This window comes from Echinops telfairi, unplaced genomic scaffold (genome assembly GCF_000313985.2).
Source record: "Echinops telfairi isolate 266 unplaced genomic scaffold, ASM31398v2 ScPeMD7_5592;HRSCAF=6446, whole genome shotgun sequence".
NCBI lineage: Eukaryota > Metazoa > Chordata > Mammalia > Afrosoricida > Tenrecidae > Echinops > Echinops telfairi.
The window spans coordinates 21,036,192-21,049,395 of NW_022109491.1; the positions used below are offsets into that span (position 1 = coordinate 21,036,192).

General features: G+C 49.9%; 1 protein-coding gene across 11 annotated transcripts in view; it reads right to left on the minus strand.

Annotated features, from left to right (window-relative positions):
- Positions 1-3,377: 3,377 nt before the first annotated feature.
- Positions 3,378-13,204, minus strand: part of EPB41L1 (erythrocyte membrane protein band 4.1 like 1) — a 162,555-nt gene continuing 152,728 nt past the window's right edge. For all 11 annotated transcript variants that reach the window (XM_045295224.1, XM_045295221.1, XM_045295222.1 and 8 more), the window contains one exon: positions 3,378-6,665. In XM_045295224.1, coding sequence (XP_045151159.1) covers positions 6,657-6,665 — 9 coding nt within the window. In that variant the 3' untranslated portion in view covers positions 3,378-6,656. The remainder of the gene's footprint in view (positions 6,666-13,204) is intronic.

The window sequence follows — 13,204 nt, forward strand, 5'->3', positions numbered from 1 at the left end:
TTCAGCCTTGATGACACGGAGCCAGAGAGCTAGACATCTACCTCTGCTGACTGCTCGGGCAGGGATCACAACAGGTAGTTCTGAAATGGAGGGCAGGAAAACGGTGACACAAAAACTCAAAATCACCCCCAAAGCCCACATTCATTTGTCTGTTAGACCGCAAGAACCCCGAGACAACAGTCTTTCGTCACCCTTTGAGCCTGGGGCAGAACTTAACCCTTGGCAAGGCGACCAGAAACACCCAGGAGCCACACCCTCCTTAGACTAATCGGCCATCCAAGATGAACAGGGCAGCATTGACCCAGGAGGCGTTCCATCGGAGGGCAGGAAGGGATAGGGAAGAAGGGCGAATGGGTAGAGGAACCCAGGGGGACCTGGGAAGAATGCTGTTACATCGTGGGGATTTCGATCCATCACAAATCACAGTGCATCCAAATGATTGAATGGAAAACTGATTTGCTCTGTTGACTTTTACTCCAATCACAACAAAAAGCCTAAACATTTAATCTGCTTGCAGAAATAAACTTGAATCAACCAGCAGTCAACAAAACCCACAACCGCCCACGCCAGCAAGCCCTCGGGCAGGGTGCAGGTGTGGGACAGAGTGTCGCCCAGTTCAGCCCCCATGCACATACTCCTTCCCATCCTTCTCCAGCCGTGGTGGTGGTTAGGGGTTGCTAAGTGGGTGTCGGCTCATAGGGACCCCACGTGACAGAGCAGAGCAGCCCCACGGGGTTTGGAGGCTATCATCTCTACAGAAGGAGGCACAATGAGTAAGCCCATGACAGCCAACCGAAAGGCTGGCAATTCAAACCCACCTAGTGACTTTTCAGGGCGGAAAACAAAGTGACAATCTGCTTCCATCAAGATGACAGCCAAGAAGACCCTATGGGGCAGTTCTGCTCTGTGACAGGTGGTCTGAGTCAGAAGCCCCTTGATGGCACCCAACAACAATCTTTACTCCAGTAAGTCGGGATTAGTAGTTCCAGTCCAAGAGGAGAACATTGACATTCAGAGAGGTGCAGAGGCAGGGAGGCGCACAGAGCTGAGATGCGAGCCACGGCCTGCATGGCTGTTCTTGGCGCTGTGCTGCTGCTCTATAGAGTGCCTGCTAGGCTTTCTTAGTAACAGCTGGCCACACCAGCCTGTCACAGTCAAACTCCATCTCTTAATGGGTTGCAGACTAGACCATGCCCTACAGTCATGATTCATCCCCATGAGCTGCTGCCCGGTTTACCAGAGACAGCCTCCATCCGTTACGGTCAGGGTGTCAGTGTCAGCCACCTTCCATTTACGGCATGAAGCAGCTTAGCGCCTGGCCTCCACCTCTGACTCCATCTCCGACACTGAACTCTGTGATTGGATCTGAGTTCCAGGGGGCTCAGCATATTCTCAGAGAAGCTGTGAAACACTCAAACTGTTGTGTCATGAGACTCCCACCCTCTGGGCAGTTGGGATCGAGATTTCTCAACCTCGGTACCATTGACCTTCGGGACCAGAGACTTCTTGGTTGCGAGAGGCTTCCATGTGCCCTGGTCTTTACTTCTCAAGAAGCAGAAGCATCTCTCAGTCTTGAGAATCAAAACGGCCTCCAATATTCCCTGGGGGATGAAATTGCCTTCCCTTCCTCCCTCTGGAGAACCACCAAACTACAGGAGCCAGCTCCAGATTACTCCCAGGTAACACTGAGGCTGCCTCTGTACTCATGGGAAACAGAGAGACCGGTATAGAATGTGTGTAGCCCCAAGGAATTGTGTGGGGAACCAATATTTGCAAACCAAATTCAACTTCAAAACCTTAAGGATAACAGACCACCAAAGGATGCATACTCAAGAGAATGGGGGAGGGGGTTGGAGTCAAGGAAGGGGGAAATGGAGTGTGCATCTGAGTTTCTGGAGAGAAACAACAAATCCTGCATAGCTTTCTGTATGATTTAATGAATTCTCTTTTCAAAGATGCAAAATAGCACTTAGTATCTAACATCATGGCGAAATACTCAAGGTATAAGTAAAAGAATTTAGAGCAGTATTTGCATGTCACTTCAACTCTGTGAGGGAAGCAAAAGGCCAGGGGAACCTATCTGTGAGGAAACACTAGAAGAAAAAGTTTTAGCATTGACTGTTATTTGAGATTTCGGACAATATAAAAGGTGGTGGTCTACGGGGAGTCCCTGGGGAGAATAAGATGGAACACAGGTGTTTGTACAGATGATGTGTTCAGGAACACTGGTGATTTAGGCAGCCTGTCTGGAGCAAGCCAATATATGAGACAGGGGTAAAAGGGAGAAGGCAAGCCTTTGTGGAATATCAATATTCAAGGAGGCAGAGTGGATTCCGTCTGACAGAGCCAGTGTCTTAGAGCAATAGGTATTTTTATAGGCAAGGAAAAGGTGGGTTTCAGGAAAGAATCTGAAGTTCATGAGCAATTTGGTCATCTTAGCGGAGGGGTTCTTCTGGAACAGTCATTAACTTTATGTGGTGAGACTTGAGACAGGATGTCTGGTCCTCAGATTGTTCGTTGCTTAGAGGAGCTTGTCCACACTTCAGTTGTAGATAGTGTCCTTCAAAGGGAAGGGGGCTAACGTCTAACTTCTAAAGAGAAACAAGCAACTCTGGTGGTGTAATGGTTACGAGCTGGGCTGCCTTGAATGCTAACAGAATTACAAGGTTGAGACAAAGGCAGGGATCAAGCTCAGGTTTTATAAGGATCGTGATTTTTTTATTGTAACATTTTTATGAGGCTACCTTTCTTTGGTAAGCAACGCTAATTTTCCACTTGTGTCATGTGTTTTCTTTTTGTTCTTGACGGGGCACTAAAAAAACAACAACAATAGGGCATCAAGTGGCCGGGGAATGTGATGGGAAGTTATATGAAGGTGGTAGGTAAGGACTGCTAGTGGGGGCTGCAGTGCACGTTGCCCAGCAGGCTCCCTAGAAACGATGTCTCTGTAAGGCGGGTTGCAGAAAGAGTGACACCAGCCAGCCAGGGCGCATGCAGGCGCTCTTCTTTGCGGACTGGGGCACCTGTTCCCTCTGCCTCCAAGGCGCTTCATTCGGCCCACAAATCGTCTCCTCTGGGAGCCCCTCCCTGGCCACCTGACTAGAAGGGGTCTCTTCCAGTCAACCTCCATCCTCCTTTCCCTCTCCCCTTTGACAAAAGCGTCCATGTTTCACCTGTTGCCCCCACCAGCCTGCGAGTTCCCCAAAGCCAGAGTCCCCGCCTGTTTGCCGGTGTGTCTGCAGAGACGACCCCCACGAGCTGAAGCACACTGAAGGCTACAAGTAGGTGCTGAAGACACGGGTTCTAAGTTGGGGTGTATCTACCCTCCCCACAATGTCAGTTTGTAGGGGTAACCAAGAGGAGAGAGATCAAGGCAGTTTGTGGTTCAGCATCAAACACATTTATTTCACTTTTATTGAGTATACAAGAACAGAGAGCACACGCATACAGCACAGAGCACTGGGGGGGGGGGCAGCGCTGGGACGAAGGGGAGCACGGGCGGAGTATAGGGACAGGACAGCCTTGCAGTTGGTTGGTAAGGTGCTTTCAGGGACAAAAAAAAATACTTAAAATGATGTTGCTCATGCAATTTCAGGCCAGTCTTAGAATGTGCTTGCAGGATTCGAAAACGGAAACCCTTCCTGGACCCTGGCCCTTCCTGAACCCTCCGATGGAAAAGCTCCCGAGGAAGCGAAATGAAGAGAACCAAAGATCGGAAGGCAGACAGAGCGGGGAAAGCCCCCGGGGAGCATCGGGCTTGACCTGCTTGTTGTGTAAGTGGGAAAACCGAGGCTCCCCCCAAAAAGGAAGGGGCTGGCCTGATGTCATGGTAAGATAGGAGCTGAGCCAGGCTGGCCACCGGAAAGCCTGACTGCCTCCCCCCGGGGCTGTTCCCACCTCGCCTCCTGAGTGGAGAGGCAGCGCAGAAAGGATGAGAAGCTTTGAAAAGAAAGACATGACGGCAAAGTCGACGGACGAGACAAATGCCTATATTTTCTCTGCAGAGGGTGAGGCGGAACCAGCGTCCTCCATTCTGCTTTGCTGCTCCCTTCTCCCTGAAGCAAGCTCAGAGCAGCCACTGGGACTGGACAGCCCTCTCCCTGGCCACCTCATCGCTTCCCAGAAGTCACCCCTCAGGGCCGGGGAGAGGCAGAGCCCCGGACAAAGATCCTCCCTCTGTGCCTGTCCAGGCCACCTGGGTCCTACAGAGACTGGGGCGTCCAGAGAGGCTGGCTGCATGCCAGTTTCTTGTTTGGCCCAACAGTAGGTGTTCTCAAGATGAGAAGGGCAGAAGGAGGTTCTGTGGCGTCTCTACCAGGCTTGTAAAAAAAACCTGGTGGGTGGAAAGGGTGCTGGTGGGGGCCCACTGGCCTGGCCTGAGCTGGCCCCTTGCAGGCCTCTCGGCCCACTTGCCTTTCTCCACCGAGGCAAATGCTAGTCTGGGCCAGTGCCAGCTGAGCAGCCAAGTGTATATGCTGTCAAGTTACCCACTGAGCAAGCCAAGGGGGCACATGGATCCCGGGCTGTCCAGAGAGCATTCCTGGGCAATGCCAGGGCCCAGCAACTTGGAGAGCTTGGGGAAATGTTCCCCAATAGAGCGGCCACCCTGGGAGACTCAGGCTGGCCTTCCATGTCCCTCCTTTCCCTCACACGTTCCCTTGCAGCCCTAGCAAGGTATCTGGCACAGATCGATACTCAGTAAACATGTGTTGAATACAATTCATTGACCGCATTACCAGCAGGACTGGGAAGGCCTGGTGGGACTGAGTAAAGTGCAAAGGGGGCAGTTCCCCCCAGGGAGGGACTCGCTGAGCTCAGGGAAGGAGCTTTTGGCAGGCAAGCCTGTGTGTGCTTGAGGGCAATGCCAAGCTAGTGGCAGGATCTTCTCCAAGGGCTTCTGTGGTCTCGAGGCAATTCCTGGGCTCAAGGACCCAGGCTCAGAGCTCAGAAGCTGTTGGAAGGGGCGGTCTCCCCAAGCCAGGGCCTTAAACACCGATGGAGCCCGTAAGCAACCCCACCTGCCCCTGGGGCCTCTGGGTATGCAGCTTGGACCGCCCAGGGCCTGCCCTGCATTCACAGCCTCCTTACCACGGCTACTCTGGGGCCCAGGAAGAAGGGAATGGCTCAGAAGAAAGAAGGGCCAGCGGAGGAGACTGCCCTGGGAGTGTCCCCACAGCCTGGCCAAAGCCACCATCCTCACCATGACCGGGGGCACCCTTTTCTGCAGGAGATGGAGTGCCTTAGGCCAGACATGTGGCCAAAAAAGAGAGTACTGAAAACCAATGCCCCCCAGGGAGGCGGGGGGAGGCCTGAGCTGGGACCTTTGCCAGCGCCTGTGAATGGTGGAGGCCAGGCCTGAGCACAGGCCAGGCCTTGGTTGCCGTGCGTGCCCCGGGGAAAGGCGTCAGCCTGGCGAGTTCGGGACTACGTCTGGTCTGCATTTCATCCTCCTTGCCAGCCCCCTCCGCTCCTTCTGAACATCCCGCCCTTCTCCACCAATCAACCAATTACAAACACCACACACTGTATTACTACACTGAAGCCGGCAGCCCCTACACCCAGAGTCCCGGGCTCTTTTGCTGGGCCCATTCAGTGAGATCTAAGAACCTTGGGATACATCAATCACAGTCAGATAATTATAATCTTAAAATGTCAGTTTCATACTCACCAGCACGGTTTATTTTAATATTTGTTTCTTGTTATATGTAATATACATAACTTAGAAGCACATCCATACAAACCCTACAAGCTGCACCTTCATATGGAGACCACACACAGACCATGTCTACTTCCCTTCTGTGGCTTCGTTTCCTGTTCTTGCGGTTTCTGGTTTTGGGTTTCCAATGAGTCATCAGGGAGGTCCTGTGGTGCCCCCCTCCCCCCCCAGCAAGATCAGGACACAGAAGGTGAGGGAGGGAGGGCGAAGGGGGAGCCCAGACAGAAAATGACAAGACACATGGGAGTCTAGGGTGAGGGGAGGCAGGAGAAAGGAAGGTAGATTTTGCAGCCCAGTATCAAGACCCCCCAAATAAGGACCCCGTGTTCCTCCTCCTCCTCTTTTTGAAGGGGGGGGGTGTTCCTTCTTGGAAAAATGTTGGACAGCGTGTGCCTTGCTGCTGCGACTTCTCTTGCTTTGTTGCAAAAGGATTGTCCTTTGCCTTCGGGCGGGCCACAGAGGCGGGGGAAGGGCACAGGGCGGTTCGTCCACTGAATGAACCGTGCAGAACCAGAGTCCCGTTGAACTGCTACAATCATGGCAGCCTGGCTTGCTTTTGTTGCTTGGCAGCGGAAAACGGGGGGGAGCGAGGGACTCTTGTTGTCTTCATTTTATCTTCAAAATTTTTCTTGGAATTAAAAACAAAAACCAAAAAAACACCGATTCTTTGATTTATCTGCAAAGGAAAATGCAGGTGTCGGGATGTTGGTTGGTTGGTGCTGTGGCAGACGGCTCCGCCAGCCCAGCAGCAGTGCGAGGACGCTGTATATATATCTATATATATCTATTTATATATGCTTTCCTTTCCCAGTCTCTCATCAGGGACAGTACGGCGCGGCTGGAACGTCAGTGTGGCGTTGGAGAATCCAGAGCGAAGGCCCCTTCTTAATGCTTCTCTGGCTTGGGTTGGACCAGACACGCCAGCGTCTCCTCACAGAGGTCAGGATTCCTGGGAGCCAGCGGGGGAAGAAGAGGAGGGGGGTGGGGGGTAGGGGAGACAAATCAGGGAACTGTGGTGAGATAGAAATAACACCAATGTGCCATGGTAACCATTTTTCAGCGTGTGGTTCGGAAGCACTCAGCATCGTCAGTACTGTGCCACCATTGCCGCCATTTGTCTCCAAAGCTTTTTTGCCATCCCCAACAGAAACTCTGTCCCCATGGACTTCCTCATGACTGCCTCCCCAGCCCCTATGGTAATGACTCATTGACGGTCTTTATGGGCCTCATCTAGATTGTGCGTATCAGTGGAATCATAGAGTACCTGTGCCATGTCTGGCTCATTTTCCCTCAGCATCATTTCAAGGCTCACCCATGAAGTAGCGTGGCTCAGTATGTCATCACTTTCTTATGGCTGAATAAGGCTGCGCCGCTATTTATCTATTCACCTGTGAGGGGCCCAGCTAGCTAAACTCGGCAAGGTCAGCAGTTCAAACTCACTGGACGCCCCTTCAGAGAAAGACAGGGCTCTCTGCTCTCTGAAAAATCTACAGCCTTGGAAAGCCAAAGGGGCAGTTCTATTCTACCCTATGGGGTCACCAGGACGTGGGAAGCAACTAGTTGACAGTCGCTTTTTGAGCAATCCACCTGTTGATGGACACTGGGGTGGCTCCCATTCTTTGGCTGTGGGGAATTGTGGTGCAATGAACACCGATGTACTCCTTGCAGTTCATTGGGACAAACATGGCAGAGAATTTTTTTAGCTGCCCTTTGCTGAGAGCCATAGGTGCCCTGGATGTGTTGTCAGATGAGCTCTGGTTTGCTAACTGCAAGGTCAAGCAGTTCAAATCCACCCATTGTCCCATGGGTTGAAAGATGAGGCTACCTGCTCCCATACAGCTTTACAGCCTTAGAACGCCGAAATAGGGCCATGCTGAGTGGGAGCTGACTCAATGGCGTGGGTCTGGTGTTTGGTTTGGGGGCATGCCAGGCACACACATGGCTCAGGAAGGGAAAGCAACTTTCCAAGGCCAGGTGGCTGAGATCGGGCCTGCACTTCTTCGGATTCCACAGCCGGTGGGCATTGGTTTGTTTTGAGGGAATCAGTCTCTAGATTTTATTAACGTTTCTTCTAACACGGAGCAGCTAAGATCACAGTCTTTTCACTTTTTCTTCTCATCTTTTCTCGGATCTAAGAAACATTTCATATAATTCCAGATGTACTTTTGTTTGTTTTTCCCATGGCCTTTTTAGTACAGCCTGTTGTGTCCTCAGGATTAAACTCGAGACAGATATTTTTAAAAAGAACGCAGAGTCTGGGTTTTACCTCAAGTTTGCGTGACTCTAAGTTAGGGATTGAGCACGTGGACTCTGAAGCAGATTTCCTGAGTTCAAATCTTGCTCCCCAGCTCACTGGCTCTATAATTGTAAGCAAGTGTCTTAAACTGGATTAGCTCAGTTTTTTTCTCTGTAAAATGGGCTCTGCCTCCTAAGGTGATGGGGAGAATTCAAAGTCCAGCATGTACTAAGTGATTACTCATTGGGTGGCTAACTGCCAAGTCAATGGTTCAAAACTACCAGGTGCTCTGTGGGAGAAAGACGAGGCTTTCTCCTGTAATGATGAGCAGTCTTGGAAAACCACAGCAGCAGTTCTACTCTGTCCTACAGGGTCGCGAGGAGTCAGAACTGACTTGATGGAAGTGACTTTGGTTTTGGTTTGGTTCCTATCATTTCTTGTTGTTGTTCACGTAGCCAGTCCTCGTCCAAGTTCCTTGACGGTCAAGACTGCCTTTTACTTAACTTTGTCCCTCCAGTGCCTAAACCACGAGGCTGGCACTTAGCAGTCCTCAGAGACACTAACTAAATGAGCCTGTCACTGCTGCCCTTCCCGTCTACATGCTCAGTGCTAATGGCGTCACGACAATGAAGCCTTCGTGGCTCATTGAAAAGGCAGGGAAACTGAGGTCCAGCAGAGTTCAAGGACTTAGCATGTTGGAAGCAGAAGCAGGACTAGAATCCACAACTCCTACTTTGGAATGGGTTGATTTTTTTTGCCCCCTCATTTAACTCACTTTTTAAAGGAGCAAAAGCTCCAGGGAGCGGGACAAGACGGGCCCTCCCCGAAGGAGGTCGGTCAGTGGGAGAAGATGGAACAGACTCCATGCAACTGGCCTGTGAGGCTGGAGGGAAAGAAAAGACTCTACCTGAGACAGGCATCCTCTCCGTACCCATGGCAACTTCACGGAGGAAGAGCTTCAGGAAGGCAGGCCAACAGTCAACTAGTGCGGGGTAGCTGCTCTGGCAGGATTGGTGGAGGGAAGACTGGGAGGGCACCCAGGTGGGAGCAGGGTCTTGGCCTCTGATTTGTGGGGGAAGGACTAAGGTATGATTTCCTCCCGGCTCTAGACAATCCTTAAACTTAGCAAAGCCATGGTGGGGGCCTGGGGCCGGGGTCAGCGGTAAGGTGACTAGGAGGCAGGTTCACACTTGCTGGGCACCCTCTGTATGTGAGACACTGGCCCATCCGGTGACAGAGATCTCATCTTGTTTAACTACAGCAGCTCCTGAGATTGGAACAAGGAACCTCATTTGACAGATGAGAAAACTGAGACCCAGAGAGGTGTTTCTGGCTCCAAAGTCTGGGCATGTTTTTGCTGCTCTCTGCCACCACTTCCTACCTGGGGTGTGTTTGTTGGCTCTTCTTACAATGGCAGGTCACAGTCTAACTGTGCGCATCAATTAGCACAGGAATTGAGGGAAAGATGATTCAGCCTTTGCAGGGTGTGCAGGGTATCTTCAAAGGCCCACAGACAGTTCAGAACCCAAGGGACAGCTAAACAATGCCTGGTTAACGTTTATTCTTCTTGGTAGATTATAGTGGGGCCCCCATGTGCAAATAGGTGCTCGTCTACTTCCAGTTGACAGTAAAAGTCATCATAACGACCTTTCACTGAGCATTTACTATGTGTTAGGCATAATGTTCACTTTCTTCAGCAACCCCAGGAGGGAGATACTATAAGCAGTCAGTGTGGTGAGGAGGCGATGACCACAGGATGGTTTGCAGACTAATAGATAAGGTTTGAAATCTAACCAGCCCACCATGAAGCTATGGCTCTATGACTTTGGTCAAATCGATCAACCAGTGTCTCGGAGACTTTCTTTCTATCCTCATTTGTAAAGAGTAAAATGAGCAGATATGAGCATTTACGTCACGTGCATAGCACGGTGCCTGGAATCAAGTAAGCACTCAATTTATAAAAGCAATTGTGATTATTCTGATTATTCCTGTCATTGGCTGACGCCCTGATGGCATAGGGGTTACACGCTGGGCTGCTAACTGCAAGGTTAGGAGTTTAAAACCACCAGCTCCTCCTCAGGAGAAAGATGAGGCTTTCTGCTACATTAAAGAGTTACAGTCTTGGAAACCCCCAGGGATAGTTTCCATCCGGCCCTATAGGGTCGCTGAGTGGGAATCAACTCGATATCAGTGAGTATGGTTTTGGTCTTTGGCTGATGAAGAAACTTAGTTAAATAAGTAGGTCAAGGCCACACAGGTAATAAGGGGCAAGGCTGAGCTGTGTGCTCAGGCTTGGAGGACTACAGTCTTAGTGTGCATGGTAACCAAAAAGACCAATGCTTTCTGAGCCCTTTAAAAAAGAGGGTTTTTCCATGAAGTATTGATAAATGCTACCATATGGATAAGCCTCTAAAACTGTGCTGCGTGACGGAATGCCAGTCACATATTATGTGATTCCATTTATAAGAAATATTAAAGAAAAATCCAGAAAAGTGAAATCTACAAAACCAGAGTAGAATAGTGGCTGCCTAGGGAAAATGGAGAGTTTCTGCTCAATGGTCATTCACCCCCAATGGTTGGGGATAATAAAAACATTTTAGGAATAGAGTCGTGATGAATGCGCAACATTGTGAATGCGATTAATGCCATGGGGATGTCTGTTTCAAAACGGCTAAAATAGAAAAGTGCGTGTTATGTGTAATACTGTATCGCACACATACACAAATGTAAACCCACAATACCAGTAACACACCTAATGTTTTTTAAAAGTGATTTTCTCACTCAGAGAACACATTCCCGACTTCAGAATCAGGGGGCCTGCCGGTGCTCCCAGTCAAAGGCAGTTCGTGCTCAATAGTGAGAAGGTGTGTGGGCAGAAAAGGCAAGGGAGCAAGTCCTCTCTAGAGCAACAGAACAAGAGGACCTTCACCTGAGGATGCTAAAGAGTGAGCTAGCCAGGGCGCGAGGTGGGCGGAGCAATGGCAGTCCAGAAGATCACAAGGTAGGAGGAGGAGGTAATGAGATAGCCAAGTGAGCCAGGAGGGGGGCAGACGTGAAAGACTGGGCGTGGGGGAGGCAGAATGTGGAGGCTGTGATGAGGAGCTACTGAATGGCCAGGGAAAACAGGAAGAGGAGGAGTCTGGGGACAACTGGCTAAGAATGCCCTGGGCAAGACTGGGAGCAAGCGTGAGGGATGGGGAAGGCACTTCAGAAACACCCAGTTCTCTGGGCAAGCATCTCAGGAGATTGGCTGGAAGGGGCTGGCTCCATCGCCTCCCTTTGCAAAGGAAGGGGTGGCGTCCACAACCAGAGAAGAAACTGACCTATGATCATACACTGGGTCCGTGGGATGGCTGAGATTAAAGCCAGGTCTCTGCTTTCCCAGGACACTGTCCTTTGTAGCAGTGGTTCCTACATGAAACTCTGCACAGACTCGTCTATGGACTGAGGTATAGCAAAGACTCCCAACCAGTATGACATCTGACTTTATGGGGCTGGTTCTCTAGATTCTGTATTCTAAACAGGCTCCTCTCAGCCCCCACCCCTGGCAGGTGATGCAGCCAGTCCAGCGCGGGTTGAACAAGGGACCTACGCTCTGCCACGCTGAGACCTGCGAGGGAAAGAACAAAAACAACTGGACAATTGAGTGGACAATTGTGACAATCATTTGAATGAACCCCAAGGGAGGTTTTGCCAAAGCCAGCTAGCATTTCTCTTTGACCAGCACTGTCCACATGAAATAGAATGCGAACAGCGGGAACCTAATTTGTTCACCGAAAGACAAAATAAAGCATTATGTAAAAAAAGAAAAGAAATATGAGCTTCAAGTAGCACTTGTAATCATCCAGTAGCCACATTTAAAAAGAACAAAGAAACAGGTGAAATGAATTTTTTTAAATATATGTAATATGGTGAAGAAAGCTGATGGTGCCCGGCTATCAAAATATATAGTGTCTGGGGTCTTAAGGCCTGAAGGTTAACAAGCGGCCATTCAGCTCAGAAGCAACAAAGCCCACATGGAAGAAGCACACCAGCCTGTGTGACCATGAGGTGTCGAAGGGACCAAGTATCAGGCATCATCAGAACAAAAAAATCATATCATTGTGAATGGGGGGGATGCAGAGTGGGGACCCAAAGCCTATCTGTAGGCAATTGGACATCCCCTGACAGAATGTCTCGGGGAGGAGAGGAGCCACTCAGGGTGCAGTGTAGCAACAATGAAACATACAACTTTCCTCTAGTTCCTAAATGCTTCCTCCCCACCCACTATCATGATCCCAATTCTACCTTACAAATCTGGCTAGACCAGAGGATGTACACTGGTACAGATAGGAACTGGAAACACAGGGAATCCAGGGCGGATGATCCCTTCAGGACCAGTGGTGAGGGTGGTGATACCGGGAGGGTAGAGGGAGGGTGGGGTGGAAAGGGGGAACCAATTACAAGGATCTACAGGATCTACATATAACCTCCTCCCTGGGGGATGAACAACAGAAAAGTAGGTGAAGGGAGACGTCAGACAGTGCAAGATATGACAAAATAATAATTTATAAATTATCAAGGGTTCATGAGGGAGGAGGGAGGAGGGAGGGAGGGGGAAAAATGAGGAGCTGATGCCAGGGGGCTTAAGTCGAGAGCAAGTATTTTGAGAATGATGAGGGCAATGAATGTACAAATGCGCTTTGCACAATTGATATATGTATGGATTATGATAAGAGTTGTATGAGTCCCTAATAAAATGATTTTTTAAAAATGTAATTGTTTGCATTTTGGATCTAATAGGTCCGAAGCATTCTCATTTCACACTGTAACCAATATAAACGGTATTGTCTACATCGTTTACATTGTTACTTTTTTTTCATATTAAATCTTCTGAATCCTGCTGGTATTTTACCCAAAAAGCGCATCTCAACTCACATCAGTCAAATTTCAAGTGCTCAGAAGCCATGTGTGACCAGTGGCTACCATGCTGGACATTATAGAGAGACCATTTCCACCATCACCTAAAGCTCTACTGGGCAGCACTGGTCTTGACCAGAGGTTAGTAGCCTTTCAAAGTGGCAGGGAAATGTCTTTGTCCCTTCTCTTCTGGTGTTAAGGATTCAAAGGGAGGAACACCATTAAAACACTTGGTTCCCATTCAAGGAAGAGGGCAGGGTGGAGATTTGTGTGTGTGTGTGTGTGTGTGTGTGTGTGTGTGTGTGTGTGCGCGCGCGCGGGGGCTCTGACAAGGACTTTTTCTGTGTAGTGTG